A 17,567-nucleotide genomic window follows, 5' to 3' on the forward strand; every position below is an offset into this window, starting at 1 on the left:
GAGAGAGTAGGACAGAGAGAGAGAGAGAGTAGGACAGAGAGAGAGAGAGAGTAGGACAGAGAGAAGGGATTGAGAGAGAGAGAGACAGAGAGTAGGACAGAAAGAAGGGATTGAGAGAGAGAGAGAGAAAGAGAGGGAGAAGGAGAGAGAGAGGGACATAGAGAGAGAGAAAGAGAGAGTGGGAGAGAGAAGTGGAGGAGAGAGAGAACAATAGATGTGTCATATTTGTCAGTAGAAAATGTGTTTTTAGCACGGTGACTTGACCTTGGTGTGGGATCTACACATAAAGTAATGTTCAGGAATGACAATTGTTATACTCTTAGTAAGAAAATGCAATATCCTTATATAAAACATACAAATAGTTCACTTCCAACTCAATAGACATTCCCCCCCACACACACACACACACACACACACACACACACACACACACACACACACACACACACACACACACACACACACACACACACACACACACACACACACACACACACACACACACACACACACACCACACACAGAGCAGCGTCTCTGATTGAAGAGGGTTAAATACCTGTTCTCTTTAATATCAGAGACCAACGCTCACCTTCCACTGACTGGGATAAAGATAATTGAGAGAGGTCAGGTAATATATAATTACTACTGATGATTATCATGCTCTCGGCGCTGAAACCTCCATGTTGCTTTGAATTATATCTGTATGGCTCATTTAACACATCCTGTTACACCTTACCTGCTGTATATAATAGCAAGAACGACAGTTTGTAAAAGACTAGCCTGTTCCCCCTAACCTACTGTATATAATAGCAAGAACGACAGTTTGTAAAAGACTAGCCTTGTTGTGTCCATTTAGCCCCATGCTGCTGCCACAGACCATATACATGGTATAATAGTATACTATATACATGGTATAATGGTATACTATATACATGGTATAATGGTATACTATATACATAGTATAATGGTATACTATATACATGGTATAATGGTATACTATATACATGGTATAATGGTATACTATATACATGGTATAATGGTATACTATATACATGGTATATCGGTATACTATATACATGGTATATCGGTATACTATATACATGTTATAATGGTATACTATATACATGGTATAACGGTATACTATATACATGGTATAATGGTATACTATATACATGGTATAATGGTATACTATATACATGGTATAATGGTATACTATATACATGGTATATCGGTATACTATATACATGGTATAATGGTATACTATATACATGGTATAATGGTATACTATATACATGGTATAATGGTATACTATGTATGTTATACTATATACATGGTATATCGGTATACTATATACATGGTATAATGGTATACTATATACATGGTATAATGGTATACTATATACATGTTATAATGGTATACTATGTATGTCATACTATATACATGGTATAATGGTATACTATATACATGGTATAATGGAATACTATATACATGGTATAATGGTATACTATATACATGGTATAATGGAATACTATATACATGGTATAATGGAATACTATATACATGGTATAATGGTATACTATATACATGGTATAATGGTATACTATATACATGGTATAATGGTATACTATGTATGTTATACTATATACTATATAGCTGGTATAATGGTATATTGTATACATGGTATAATGGTATACTATATACATGGTATAATGGTATACTATATACATGGTATAATGGTATACTATATACATGGTATAATGGTATACTATGTATGTTATACTATATACATGGTATATCGGTATACTATATACATGGTATAATGGTATACTATATACATGGTATAATGGTATACTATATACATGTTATAATGGTATACTATGTATGTTATACTATATACATGGTATAATGGTATACTATATACATGGTATAATGGAATACTATATACATGGTATAATGGTATACTATATACATGGTATAATGGAATACTATATACATGGTATAATGGTATACTATATACATGGTAAAATGGTATACTATATACATGGTATAATGGTATACTATGTATGTTATACTATATACTATATAGCTGGTATAATGGTATATTATATACATGGTATAATGGTATACTATATACATGGTATAATGGTATACTATATACATGGTATAATGGAATACTATATACATGGTATAATGGAATACTATATACATGGTATAATGGAATACTATATACATGGTATAATGGTATACTATATACATGGTATAATGGTATACTATATACATGATATAATGGTATACTATATACATAGTATAATGGTATACTATATACAGGGTATAATGGTATACTATATACATGGTATATCGGTATACTATATACAGGGTATAATGGTATACTATATACATGGTATAATAGTATACTATATACATGGTATAATAGAATACTATATACATGGTATAATAGTATACTATATACATGGTATAGTGCTTTACTATATACATGGTATACTGGTATTCTATATACAGGGTATAATGGTATACTATGTATGTTATACTATATACATGTTATAATGGTATACTATATACATGGTATAATGGTATACTATGTATGTTATACTATATACATGTTATTATGGTATACTATATACATGGTATAATGGTATACTATATACATGGTATAATGGTATACTATATACATGGTATAATGGTATACTATATACATGGTATACTGGTATACTATATACATGGTATAATGGTATACTATATACATGGTATACTGGTATACTATATACATGGTATAATGGTATACTATATACATGGTATACTGGTATACTATATACATGGTATAATGGTATACTATATACATGGTATAATGTTACACTATGTATGTTATACTATATACATGTTATAATGGTATACTACATGGTATTATGGTATATAATATACGTCACCCTGCTCACTTAGCCGTAGCACTGCCACCCTCTATAGCTCACATCGAGACTAGAACCCGGGGGACCTCTGTCTCCCAAGCAGGTGACCAGCCTCCTGAAATGTTTTTACCCAGTTGCGCCACCGAAAAGCTAGCATTTGGGCGATGATAGAGGAGACATTTAAACAAGAAATTACACATCCCCATCTATTACCTCCATCCAACAGTAATGATCACTACCATAGAAATGTCAGTATATCTCTATGTCTGACACATACCCTCTCTGCCTCCCCCAGATCTGTGTATTATCTCTATGTCTGACACATACCCTCTCTGCCTCCCCCAGATCTGTGTATTATCTCTATGACTGACACATACCCTCTCTGCCTCCCCCAGATCTGTGTATTATCTCTATGTCTGACACATACCCTCTCTGCCTCCCCCAGATCTGTGTATTATCTCTATGTCTGACACATACCCTCTCTGCCTCCCCCAGATCTGTGTATTAACTCTATGTCTGACACATACCCTCTCTGCCTCCCCCAGATCTGTGTATTATCTCTATGTCTGACACATACCCTCTCTGCCTCCCCCAGATCTGTGTATTATCTCTATGACTGACACATACCCTCTCTGCCTCCCCCAGATCGGTGTATTATCTATATGTCTGACACATACCCTCTCTGCCTCCCCCAGATCTGTCTACTGCTGTCCAGAAGTTCTCTCAGTCCCTCCAGGAGTTCCAGTTTGAGTGTATAGGAGACGCAGAGACGGACGACGAGGTCAATATCGGTAAGTCCTCCAACGAGACCGGAACGAAGAGGGTTTCTCTCCCTCTCTCCAACTTTTCGGACATCGTTCTGAGCTATAGTCCGTTAGTTGTTACATTGTCTTATTTAATTTTGTCCGTTTGGTTTAACATTATCAAATGTCAAACTAATTAAAATTCCCCCCTCTAAAAAAACACATGTTCCTGCAAGTCATTTGTTTTTTGGAGAAAATTGCTCACTTTAATGAATGATTATCAAGAAGCATCACTTGTTTGTCCAAAACTTCATATTACTTTCTCTTTGGTCTCCCAGCATCATGCAGAAGGAAACAACGCATAGCCGCTTTAACTGTGTCCAGGGATTAAACAGCACATAGCCACTTTAACTGTGTCCGGGGATTAAACAGCACATAGCCACTTTAACTGTGTCCAGGGATTAAACAGCACATAGCCACTTTAACTGTGTCCGGGGATTAAACAGCACATAGCCACTTTAACTGTGTCCGGGGATTAAACAGCACATAGCCACTTTAACTGTGTCCAGGGATTAAACAGCACATAGCCACTTTAACTGTGTCCGGGGATTAAACAGCACATAGCCACTTTAACTGTGTCCGGGGATTAAACAGCACATAGCCGCTTTAACTGTGTCCGGGGATTAAACAGCACATAGCCGCTTTAACTGTGTCCGGGGATTAAACAGCACATAGCCACTTTAACTGTGTCCGGGGATTAAACAGCACATAGCCGCTTTAACTGTGTCCGGGGATTAAACAGCACATAGCCACTTTAACTGTGTCCGGGGATTAAACAGCACATAGCCACTTTAACTGTGTCCAGGGATTAAACAGCACATAGCCACTTTAACTGTGTCCAGGGATTAAACAGCACATAGCCACTTTAACTGTGTCCGGGGATTAAACAGCACATAGCCACTTTAACTGTGTCCGGGGATTAAACAGCACATAGCCGCTTTAACTGTGTCCAGGGATTAAAAAGCAAATAGCCACTTTAACTGTGTCCAGGGATCAAACATCACATAGCCACTTTAACTGTGTCCAGGGATTAAACAGCACATAGCCACTTTAACTGTGTCCGGGGATTAAACAGCACATAGCCACTTTAACTGTGTCCAGGGATTAAACAGCACATAGCCACTTTAACTGTGTCCAGGGATTAAACAGCACATAGCCACTTTAACTGTGTCCAGGGATTAAACAGCACATAGCTACTGAATAGACTATTTACAGTAGCCCAGGGATTAAACAGCACATAGCCACTTTAACTGTGTCCAGGGATTAAACAGCACATAGCCACTTTAACTGTGTCCAGGGATTAAACAGCACATAGCCACTGAATAGACTATATACAGTAGTCCAGGGATCATCAACTACATTATGTATTTGATTTAACCTTTATTCAACTAGGCAAGTCAGTTAAGAACATATTCTTATTTACATCAATGGCCTTCCCCGGCCAAACCCTAACCAGGACGACACTGGGTCAATTGTGCACCGCCCTATGGGAATCACGGCCGCTAGTGATACAACCTGGATACGAACCAGGGTCTGTAGTGACGTCTCTCGTGCTGAGATGAAGTGCCTTAGACAGCTGCGCCGCTCGGGAGCAATGCCTTAGACCGCTGCGCCGCTGGGGAGCAGTATGTTAGACCGCTGCGCCGCTGGGGAGCAGTGTGTTAGACCGCTGCACCGCTCGGGAGCAGTACCTTAGACCGCTGCACCGCTCGGGAGCAGTACGTTAGACCGCTGCGCCGCTCGGGAGCAGTACCTTAGACCGCTGCACCGCTCGGGAGCAGTATGTTAGACCGCTGCACCGCTCGGGAGCAGTATGTTAGACCGCTGCACCGCTCGGGAGCAGTACCTTAGACCGCTGCGCCTCTCGGGAGCAGTGCCTTAGACCGCTGCACCGCTCGGGAGCAGTATGTTAGACCGCTGCACCGCTCGGGAGCAGTATGTTAGACCGCTGCACCGCTCGGGAGCAGTATGTTAGACCGCTGCACCGCTCGGGAGCAGTACCTTAGACCGCTGCGCCTCTCGGGAGCAGTGCCTTAGACCGCTGCACCGCTCGGGAGCAGTATGTTAGACCGCTGCACCGCTCGGGAGCAGTACCTTAGACCGCTGCACCGCTCGGGAGCAGTACCTTAGACCGCTGCACCGCTCGGGAGCAGTATGTTAGACCGCTGCGCCGCTCGGGAGCAGTATGTTAGACCGCTGCGCCGCTCGGGAGCAGTATGTTAGACCGCTGCGCCGCTCGGGAGCAGTATGTTAGACCGCTGCACCGCTCGGGAGCAGTATGTTAGACCGCTGCGCCGCTCGGGAGCAGTACCTTAGACCGCTGCGCCTCTCGGGAGCAGTGCCTTAGACCGCTGCGCCTCTCGGGAGCAGTGCCTTAGACCGCTGCGCCTCTCGGGAGCAATGCCTTAGACCGCTGCGCCGCTCGGGAGCAATGCCTTAGACCGCTGCGCTGCTCGGGAGAAGTGCCTTAAACCGCTGCGCCTCTCGGGAGCAATGCCTTAGACCGCTGCGCCGCTTGGGGGGAGAAGTGCCTTAGACCGCTGCGCCTCTCGGGAGCAGTGCCTTAGACCGCTGCGCCGCTTGGGGGGAGCAGTGCCTTAGACCGCTGCGCCGCTCGGGAGCAATGCCTTAGACCGCTGCGCCTCTCGGGAGCAATGCCTTAGACCGCTGCGCCGCTGGGGAGCAATGCCTTAGACCGCTGCGCCACTGGGGAGCAGTGCCTTAGACCGCTGCGCCGCTGGGGAGCAATGCCGTAGACCGCTGCGCCGCTGGGGAGCAATGCCTTAGACCGCTGCGCCGCTGGGGAGCAATGCCTTAGACCGCTGCGCCGCTCGGGAGCAATGCCTTAGACCGCTGCGCCGCTGGGGAGCAGTGCCTTAGACCGCTGCGCCGCTGGGGAGCAATGCCTTAGACCGCTGCGCCGCTCGGGAGCAATGCCTTAGACCGCTGCGCCGCTGGGGAGCAGTGCCTTAGACCGCTGCGCCGCTGGGGAGCAATGCCTTGGACCGCTGCGCCGCTCGGGAGCAGTGCCTTAGACCGCTGCGCCTCTGGGGAGCAATGCCTTAGACCGCTGCGCCGCTGGGGAGCAGTGCCTTAGACCGCTGCGCCGCTCGGGAGCAGTGTGTTAGACCGCTGCGCCGCTCCTGTTACCCAGTCGTCCTCTCACTTCCTCTTCCTCTCTTTTTATCTCTCTCATAGGGACATAGGGCTCATGTCAAAAGTAGTGCACTATAAAGGGAATAGGGTGCTATTTTGACTCATTCATAACGTGTTCATTTTGTAATTTTTATTTATTTTTTTATTTCACCTTTATTTAACCAGGTAGGCAAATTGAGAACAAGTTCTCATTTACAATTGCGACCTGGCCAAGATAAAGCAAAGCAGTTCGACACATACAACAACACATAGTTACACATGGAGTAAAACAAACATACAGTCAATAATACAGTGAAAAATAAGTCTATATACAACGTGAACAAGTGAGGTGAGATAAGGGAGGTGAAGGCAAACAAAATATATATATATAAATAAATAAAAATATAAAAGATTTGTCTGCCCAGATAGACAGAGCTGATTCCTGATTCTATGCCATAGCAGCGGGAGGAGCAGGCATGGACCACAGCGCCTCGGGCTTCTTTTGGAAAGCTTTTTATTGACTGACTAACAGAAGCTACTATTGGGAATACATAGCAGGGTACATCTATGAATACCTATCAGCACTTCAGACAAACAATAGGATTAAAGACACAATGGCAGGAGAGCTTATTCACGTTTCCAAGAATGACCTAGATTTAATGGGTCTCAGACAATTACATACATTTAATGGGTCTCAGACAATTACATAGATTTAATGGGTCTCAGACAATTACATAGATTTAATGGGTCTCAGACAATAACATAGATTTAATGGGTCTCAGACAATAACATAGATTTAATGGGTCTCGGACAATTACATAGATTTAATGGGTCTCAGACAATGACATAGATTTAATGGGTCTCAGACAATGACATAGATTTAATGGGTCTCCGACAATAACATAGATTTAATGGGTCTCAGACAATTACATAGATTTAATGGGTCTCGGACAATAACATAGATTTAATGGGTCTCGGACAATTACATAGATTTAATGGGTCTCCGACAATAACATAGATTTAATGGGTCTCAGACAATTACATAGATTTAATGGGTCTCGGACAATTACATAGATTTAATGGGTCTCCGACAATTACATAGATTTAATGGGTCTCAGATAATTACAGAGATTTAATGGGTCTCAGACAATTACATAGATGTAATGGGTCTCAGACAATTACATAGATGTAATGGGTCTCAGACAATAACATAGATTTAATGGGTCTCAGATAATTACAGAGATTTAATGGGTCTCAGACAATTACATAGATGTAATGGGTCTCAGACAATAACATAGATTTAATGGGTCTCAGACAATTACATAGATGTAATGGGTCTCAGACAATAACATAGATTTAATGGGTCTCGGACAATTACATAGATTTAATGGGTCTCCGACAATTACATAGATTTAATGGGTCTCAGATAATTACAGAGATTTAATGGGTCTCAGACAATTACATAGATGTAATGGGTCTCAGACAATAACATAGATTTAATGGGTCTCAGACAATTACATAGATGTAATGGGTCTCAGACAATTACATAGATTTAATGGGTCTCGGACAATTACATAGATTTAATGGGTCTCCGACAATAACATAGATTTAATGGGTCTCCGACAATAACATAGATTTAATGGGTCTCCGACAATTACATAGATTTAATGGGTCTCAGATAATTACAGAGATTTAATGGGTCTCAGACAATTACATAGATGTAATGGGTCTCAGACAATAACATAGATTTAATGGGTCTCAGACAATGACCTAGATTTATTTCAAAGAATAACATAGATTTGTTTTCTGATAGTTTCCGATGTTGTTTAGTTGTAGAGGCTGCAACATTGTACACCTTTGCATTGTGTTGCGATGAATCAGACTGTTCGATATCTGTTTAAAACAGATACCACTTTTTTTCAAAGTGTGATCCCTTGCCACCATTCCCAAACAGCGAAAGGCCAAGAGAGCAGAATTACTATCCGAGGAGAAAAGATGTGATCGTCTGGCCATCAATGGTAACTGTTGTTCTTTCTGACTGACTTGACTGGACCCAGACAGTGAACCCATAGTCTACGTCTCGATGAACCATAGGACCAATCTACTTTGATGCTCCCGTCTTCCCCCCAGAGTCACCAGAAGTCTGTCTGTGTGTGTGTGTCCTAAATAGCATTCTAGTCCCTATATAGTGCGCTACTTTTATCCAGAGGCCTATGGCTCTGATATGGCTCAGGGTGCTTGGGGACACAGCCTCTGTCTGTAGGAGCAGACGGGTTCAGCCGACCTTGTATTGATTTTCCATTCTCCACTTCCTGTCGTGACATTCAAAATCCTACAACATATTACACCAGTAATCACAGAATCAATGGGACAGCTAGACAACTAGATTGATGGAGGCAATAAAGAAATATTAGTTCTTCTCAAAGTTACAGGGGCTGTTTTCTTCATCATGGCCTGACTTCTTCTATTTCACGGTGTCCTGTGGTCTGGAGTAGAACAAACCTTAGATTAGTGGTGTCCTGTGGTCTGGAGTAGAACAAACCTTAGATTAGTCGTGTCCTGTGGTCTGGAGTTGAAAGAACTTAATAAACCATAATAAACCCCAGGAAGAGTAGCTGCTGCCTTGGCAGGAACTGATGGGGATCCACAATAAACCCCAGGAAGAGTAGCTGCTGCCTTGGCAGGAACTAATGGGGGATCCATAATAAACCCCAGGAAGAGTAGCTGCTGCCTTGGCAGGAACTGATGGGGATCCATAATAAACCCCAGGACGAGTAGCTGCTGCCTTTGCAGGAACTAACAGGGATATATAATAAACCCCAGGAAGATTAGCTGCTGCCTTGGCAGCAACTAATGGGGATCCATAATAAACCCCAGGAGGAGTAGCTGCTGCCTTGGCAGGAACTAATGGGGATCCATAATAAACCCCAGGAAGAGTAGCTGCTGTCTTGACAGGAACTAATGGGGATCCATAATAAACCCCAGGAAGAGTAGCTGCTGCCTTGGCAGGAACTAATGGGGATCCATAATATACCCCAGGAAGAGTAGCTGCTGCCTTGGCAGGAACTAACGGGGATCCATAATAAACCACAGGAAGAGTAGCTGCTGCCTTGGCAGGAACTAATGGGGATCCATAATAAACCCCAGGAAGAGTAGCTGCTGCCTTGGCAGGAACTAATGGGGATCCATAATAAACCCCAGGAAGAGTAGCTGCTGCCTTGGCAGGAACTAATGGGGATCCATAATAAACCCCAGGAAGAGTAGCTGCTGCCTTGGCAGGAACTAATGGGGATCCATAATAAACCCCAGGAAGAGTAGCTGCTGCCTTGGACAGGAACTAATGGGGATCCATGATAAACCCCAGGAAGAGTAGCTGCTGCCTTGGCAGGAACTAATGGGGATCCATAATAAACCCCAGGAAGAGTAGCTGCTGCCTTGGCAGGAACTAACGGGGATCCATAATAAACCCCTGGAAGAGTAGCTGCTGCCTTGGCAGAAACTAATGGGGATCCATAATAAACCCCAGGAGGAGTAGCTGCTGACTTGGCAGGAACTAATGGGGATCCATAATAAACCCCAGGAAGAGTAGCTGCTGCCTTGGCAGGAACTAATGGGGATCCATAATAAACCCCAGGAAGAGTAGCTGCTGCCTTGGCAGGAACTAACGGGGATCCATAATAAACCCCAGGAAGAGTAGCTGCTGCCTTGGCAGGAACTAACAGGGATCCATAATAAACCCCAGGAAGAGTAGCTGCTGCCTTGGCAGGAACTAACGGGGATCCATAATAAACCCCAGGAAGAGTAGCTGCTGCCTTGGCAGGAACTAATGGGGATACATAATAAACCGCAGGAAGAGTAGCTGCTGTCTTGGCAGGAACTAACAGGGATCTATAATAAACCCCAGGAAGAGTAGCTGCTGCCTTGGCAGGAACTATTGGGGATCCATAATAAACCCCAGGAAGAGTAGCTGCTGCCTTGGCAGGAACTAATGGGGATCCAAAATAAACCCCAGGAAGAGTAGCTGCTGCCTTGGCAGGAACTATTGGGGATCCATAATAAACCCCAGGAAGAGTAGCTGCTGCCTTGGCAGAAACTAACGGGGATCCATAATAATCCCCAGGAAGAGTAGCTGCTGCCTTGGGAGGAACTAACGGGGATAAAGTGCCAAAATACAGTGTTTGAACATAACCAACCCTGTGTCATGTCTAGGAAGATATCAGCCCTGTGTCCTGTCTAGGAAAATGTCAGCCCTGTGTCCTGTCTAGGAAGATATCAGCCCTGTGTCCTGTCTAGGAAGATGTCAGCCCTGTGTCCTGTCTAGGAAGATGTCAGCCCTGTGTCCTGTCTAGGAAGATGTCAGCCCTGTGTCCTGTCTAGGAAGATATCAGCCCTGTGTCCTGTCTAGGAAGATATCAGCCCTGTGTCCTGTCTAGGAAGATGTCAGCCCTGTGTCCTGTCTAGGAAGATGTCAGCCCTGTGTCCTGTCTAGGAAGATATCAGCCCTGTGTCCTGTCTAGGACGATATCAGCCCTGTGTCATGTCTAGGAAGATATCAGCCCTGTGTCCTGTCTATGAAGATATCAGCCCTGTGTCCTGTCTATGAAGATATCAGCCCTGTGTCCTGTCTAGGAAGATGTCAGCCCTGTGTCCTGTCTAGGAAGATGTCAGCCCTGTGTCCTGTCTAGGAAGATGTCAGCCCTGTGTCCTGTCTAGGAAGATATCAGCCCTGTGTCCTGTCTAGGAAGATATCAGCCCTGTGTCCTGTCTAGGAAGATGTCAGCCTTGTGTCCTGTCTAGGAAGATATCAGCCCTGTGTCCTGTCTAGGACGATATCAGCCCTGTGTCATGTCTAGGAAGATATCAGCCCTGTGTCCTGTCTATGAAGATATCAGCCCTGTGTCCTGTCTAGGAAGATGTCAGCCCTGTGTCATGTCTAGGAACATATCAGCCCTGTGTCCTGTCTATGAAGATATCAGCCCTGTGTCCTGTCTAGGAAGATGTCAGCCCTTTGTCCTGTCTAGGAAGATATCAGTCCTGTGTCCTGTCTAGGACGATATCAGCCCTTTGTCCTGTCTATGAAGATGTCAGCCCTGTGTCATGTCTAGGAAGATGTCAGCCCTGTGTCCTGTCTAGGAAGATATCAGCCCACTAAATCCACGTTTCAGCATCATTGTAAAGCCATAGTTATTGTGTTGCTTTGACAAAGTCAGTTCTGGAGAGGATTATTGAATGATTCATTTATATTTTAAATTCAACGTGAACTCTCGTTTTAATATGGTGAAACTATTTCTTTAAACAAAAATTAAATAAATAAACATTGAACATCTAGTCGGATCACAGTGTAAAAGCAGGGGAGCTGGTTCTACTTTTGGTCCATGTTCTGGTGTTTTGTGGTGGGACACTGAGTGGGTCTAGGATAACATGTTTAAGCAATTACACATCTTGTAAAACTTGCATTCAATTGCCACTCCCTGTTGCATACAACAAGCTGCCATTGCCCCTGTCACGAGGGGATTTATGGCTGATTTAAGATGAAATCGTCAACCCTGTTACTTTAATAGGTACTATAACACTCCAGTAATTGTTTTATTTAACCTCATGAGATGGGGACAATAAGTTTTTCATCAAGTTGAACATGTGCGCTCTTTATGATAGAATCTTTTAGTTAGGTGAAATCAAAATGGTATTTTGACCAACTTTCACTTTGCAAAAGGTGGACCGACCATATTAATCCCCCTCTCTTTCTCCTCCCTCCCTCTCTCTCTTTCTCTTCTCCCCCCGCCCCCTCTCTCTCTCTCTCTCTCTCTCTCTCTCTATCTCTCTCTCTCTCTCTCTCTCTCTCTCTCTCTCTCTCTCTCTCTCTCTCTCTCTCTCTCTCTCTCTCTCTCTCTCTCTCTCTCTCTCTCTCTCTCTATCCTCTCTCTCTTCTTCCTCTCTCTCTCTCTCTCTTTCTCCTTTCTTTCTCCTCCCTGTCTCTCTCTCTCTCCCTCTCTTTCTCTTCCCTCTCTCTTTCTCTCTCTCCCCTCTTTCTCCTCCCTCTCTCTCTCTTTCTCTTCCCTCTCCTCTCTCTCTCTCTCTTTCTCCTATCTTTCTCCCCTCTTTTTCCTCCCTCTCTCTTCTCCCTCTCTTTTCTCTCTCTTAATCCTCCCTATGTCTCTTTCTCTCTCTTTCTCTCTCTCTCTCTCTCTCCCCCCACTCTCTCTCTATTTCTCTCTGTTTCTCTCTTCCCCTTTTTCTCCTCCCCCCTATCCCCCCCCCCCCCCCACCCTCAATTCAATTTAATTAAAATGGCTTTATTTGTATGGGAAACGTATGTTTACATTGCCAAAGCAAATGGAATAGACAATCAAGAAAAGGGAAATAAACAAGGGAAGCATTAGTAAACATTACACTAACAATTTTTTTTTAAAGAATATAAACATTTGAAATGTTATATTATTGGCTATGTACAGCGTTGTAACAATGATGCAAGTAGTTGAAGTATGAAAGGAATATTAAATAAACAGATAAATATAGGTTGTATTTAAAATGGTGTTTGTGCTTCACTGGTTTCCCTTTTCTCATGGCAACGGACCACACATCTTGCTGCGGTGATGGCACTCTCCGATATTTCACCTAACAGATATGGGAGTTTATCAATGTTTGATTTGTTTTCAAATTTGTTGTGGGTCTGTGTGATCTGAGGGAAATGTGTGTCTCTAATGTGGTCAAACATTTGGCAGGAGGTTAGGAAGTGCAGTTCAGTTTCCACCTCATTTTGTGGGCAGTGTGCACATCTGCCGATGGCTGACAGGCATCAAGGTAAGACCCAGATGCAGACTGTCGCAGTAACAATGTTTATTGTGGCAACAGGGGCAGGCAAAGACAGGTCAAGGCAGGCAGGGGTCGAAAATCCAGGGTAAGGAAAATGTACAGGACGGCAGGCGGACTCAGGGTCAGGCAGAGAGGTCAGACTGGCGGGTACAGGGTCAGGACAGGCAAAGGTCATCAACCAGGAGGACGAGGAAAGAGAGGCTGGGAAACGAAAGGAGCTGACAGGAAACCACTGGTTAGCTTGAACGAACAAGACGAACTGGCAACAAACGGACAGAGAACACAGGTATAAATACACAGGGGATAATAAGGAAAATGGACGACACCTGGAGGGGGGTAGAGACAAGCACAAGGACAGGGGAAACAGATCAGGGCGTGACAATGGCAACCTCTCTCAATAGCAGGGCTATGCACACTACATCTGTACATAGTCAAGGTTTTTCTAAATTTTGGGCCAGTCACATTGGTCAGGTATTTTGTCACTGTGTACTCTCTGTTTAGGGCCAAATAGTGTTCCAATGTGCTCTGTTTTTTGGTTGATTCCTTATTCTATGTCAAATAGTTCTCTTTTTGTTTTCTGATGATTTGGTTGAGTCTCAATGTGTTCCTGTCCTGGGGCTTTGTTGGGTCTGTTTGTGTTTGTGAACAGAGCCCCAGGACCAGCTGGCTGAGAGGCCTCTTCTCCAGGTTCATCTGTAGGTGATGGCTTTGTTATTGAAGGTTTGGGAATCTCTTCCTTTTAGGTGGTTGTAGAATTTAACGGCTGTTTTCTGGATTTCGATCATTAGTGGGTATCGGGCTAATTGTTTGTTTGGGATTTTGTGTTGAAGACTAAGTATATTTTTAGCAGAATTCTGCATGCAGAGTCTCAATTGGGTGTTTGTCCCATTTTGTGATTTCTTGGTTGGTGAGCGGACCCCAGACCATAAAGGGCAATGTGTTATTTAACTGATTCAAGTATTTTTAGCCAGATCCTAATTGAGATGTTGAGTTTTATGCTCCTTTTGATGGCGTAGAAGGCCCTTCTTGCCTTGTCTCTCAGATCGTTCACAGCCTTGTGGACGTTACCTGTGATGTTGATGTTTAGGCCGAGGTATGTATCGTTTTTTTGTGTGCTCTATGGCAACAGTTTCTAGAATTTATATTTGTTGTCCTGGCAACTGGACCATTTTTGGAACACCATTATTTTTGTCTTACTGATATTTACTGTCAGGGCCCAGGTCTGGCAGAATCTGTGCAGAAGATCTAGGTGCTGCTGTAGGCCCTCCTTGGTTTGGGACAGAAGCACCAGATCTGTAGCACACAGTAGACATTTGACTTCATATTCTAGTTGGATGAGGCCGGGTGCTGCAGACTGTTCTAGTGCCAATTCGTTGATATATATGTTGAAGATGGTGGGGCTTATGCTGCATCCCTGCCTCACCACACAGCCCTGCGGGAAGAAATGTGTATGGTTTTATGCCAATTTTAACTGCACACATTTGTTTTTAGTTGTACCAGTGGAGGCTGGTGACAAATTGAAGAGGATTGGAGACCCACAGCATAGGCGCATAACGCACGTGATGGCATAGTGTATTTAAAAAATTGTCAAAGAGTAATTATTTTAACCTAAAGCATTTAATAAATACATTTATAGACAATATTATGGAGAAGGAATGAGAGGGATACTTACACAGTGTTGGGAAGGGATCACAGCAGTGATTGAATGAGGCTATGAGGCTTGAGTTGAGGTGTTCAGAGGCTTGACTTCAAGACAGGACCGGATTTGACTGGGAAGACAAAAAACAATAACACAACACACTACACAGTGAGACAAAAGAGGAATGAGTTAGTCCAAGCAAGGAGTAAAATCATGGATGTGCCAGTGGATGAGCGAGACGTGGCTTTTTATTTTATTTTTATTTTCAGCTTTATTTAACCATGTAGGCCAGTTGAGTTCTCATTTACAACTGCGACCTGGCCAAGATAAAGCAAACCAGTGCGACAAAAACAACAACACAGAGTTACACATAACCAAATGTACAGTCAATAACACAATAGAAAAAGATCTATGTACAGTGTGTGCAAGTGTGGAAGGTTATGGATGTGAGGCAATAAATAGGCCATAGAGATGAAATAATTACAATTTATCATTAACACTGGAGTGATAGATGTGCAGATGATGATGTGCAAGTAGAGATACTGGGGTGCAAAAGAGCAAGAGGATAAGTAACAATATGGGGATGAGGTAGTTGGGTGGGCTATTTACAGATGGGCTGTGTACAGCTGCAGCGATCGGTAAGCTGCTCTGACAGCAGTTGCTTAAAGTTAGTGAAGGAGATATAAGTCTCCAGCTTCAGTGATTTTGGAATTCGTTCCAGTCATTGGTAGCAGAGAACTGGAAGGAAAGGCGACCAAAGTAAGTGTTGGCTTTGGGGATGACCAGTGAAATATACCTGCTGGAGCTACGTGCTACGTGTGGGTCTTGCTATGGTGACCAGTGAGCTGAGATAAGACAGGGCTTTACCTAGCAAAGACTTATAGATGACCTGGAGTCAGTGGGTTTGGCAACAAATATGTAGCGAGGGCCAGCCAACGAGAGCATACAGGTTGCAGTGGTGGGTAGTATATGGGGCTTTGGTGACAAAACGGATGGCACTGTGATAGACTACATCCAGTTTACTGAGTAGAGTGTTGGAGGCTATTTTGTAAATGACATGGCCGAAGTCAAGGATCGGTAGGATAGTCAGTTTTACGATGGTATGTTTGGCCGCATGAGTGAAGAAGGCTTTGTTGCGAAATAGGAAGCCAATTCTAGATTTAACTTTGGATTGGAGATGTTTGATGTGAGTCTGGAAGGAGAGTTTACAGTCTAACCAGACCCCTAAGTATTTGTAGTTGTCCACATATTCTAAGTCAGAGCTGTCCAGAGCAGTGATGCTAATCGGGTGTGCGGGTGCGGGCAGCGATCGGTTGAAGAGCATGCATTTAGTTTTACTAGCGTTTAAGAGCAGTTGGAGGCAACGGAAGGAGTGTTGTAATGGCATTGAAGCTTGTTTGGAGGTTAGATAGCACAGTGTCCAAAGAAGGTCCAGAAGTATACAGAATGGTGTCGTCTGCATAGAAGTGGATCAGAGAATCACCAGCAGCAAGAGCAACATCACTCATATATACAGAGAAAAGAGTCGGCCCGAGAATTGAACCCTGTGGCACCCCCATATAGACTGCCAGAGGTCCGGACAACAGGCCCTCCGATTTGACACACTGAACTCTGAGAAGTAGTTGGTGAACCAGGCGAGGCAGTCATTTGAGAAACCAATGCTGTTGAGTCTGCCGATAAGAATACGGTGATTGACAGAGTCGAAAGCCTTGGACAGGTCAATGAAGATGTCTGCACAGTACTGTCTTTTATCGATGGCGGTTATGCTATCGTTTAGGACCTTGAGCGGGGCTGAGGTGCACCCGTGACCAGCTCGGAAACCAGATTGCATAGCGAAGAAGGTACGGTGGGATTCGAAATGGTCGGGGATCTGTTTGTTAACTTGGCTTTCGAAGATCTTAGAAAGGCAGGGTAGGATAGATATAGGTCTGTAACAGTTTGGGTCTTCAGTTAATGTCAGGAGAGAGTAGACAATGGTAGTGGGGTGGAGCTGTCATCACCTTTTAATAAGGGAACATGATTAAATAAAGCCCTGATCATCCACATATCTGATGATAACTGCTCCTTGTAGTTGTTAGTGCAACTTTCTGTTTCTCTAAAAGCTTGTTTTCAAGCCGCTTGAGAACATCCCTGGTTCTTCTTCTCGTTGTGTTACGCAGTTTGACTACGCAGACCTTCGTCATGATCGATGCGGCATTTTTCCAGAATCTTGAATCTGATGTAGGCATTTATAAGTTCCCTGCTTTTGTTTTG

At 43.6% G+C, this 17,567-nt stretch overlaps 1 protein-coding gene across 1 annotated transcript in view; it reads left to right on the plus strand.

Annotated features, from left to right (window-relative positions):
• Positions 1–17,567, plus strand: part of LOC129842021 (rho GTPase-activating protein 42) — a 197,385-nt gene that overhangs the window by 51,966 nt on the left and 127,852 nt on the right. The window contains exons 2-3 of the mRNA XM_055910395.1: positions 3,620–3,793; positions 13,891–13,910. Of these exons, the coding sequence (XP_055766370.1) occupies positions 3,620–3,793; positions 13,891–13,910 (194 nt within the window). The remainder of the gene's footprint in view (positions 1–3,619; positions 3,794–13,890; positions 13,911–17,567) is intronic.

Source organism: Salvelinus fontinalis, unplaced genomic scaffold (assembly GCF_029448725.1).
Source record: "Salvelinus fontinalis isolate EN_2023a unplaced genomic scaffold, ASM2944872v1 scaffold_0006, whole genome shotgun sequence".
Classification (NCBI taxonomy): Eukaryota; Metazoa; Chordata; class Actinopteri; order Salmoniformes; family Salmonidae; genus Salvelinus; species Salvelinus fontinalis.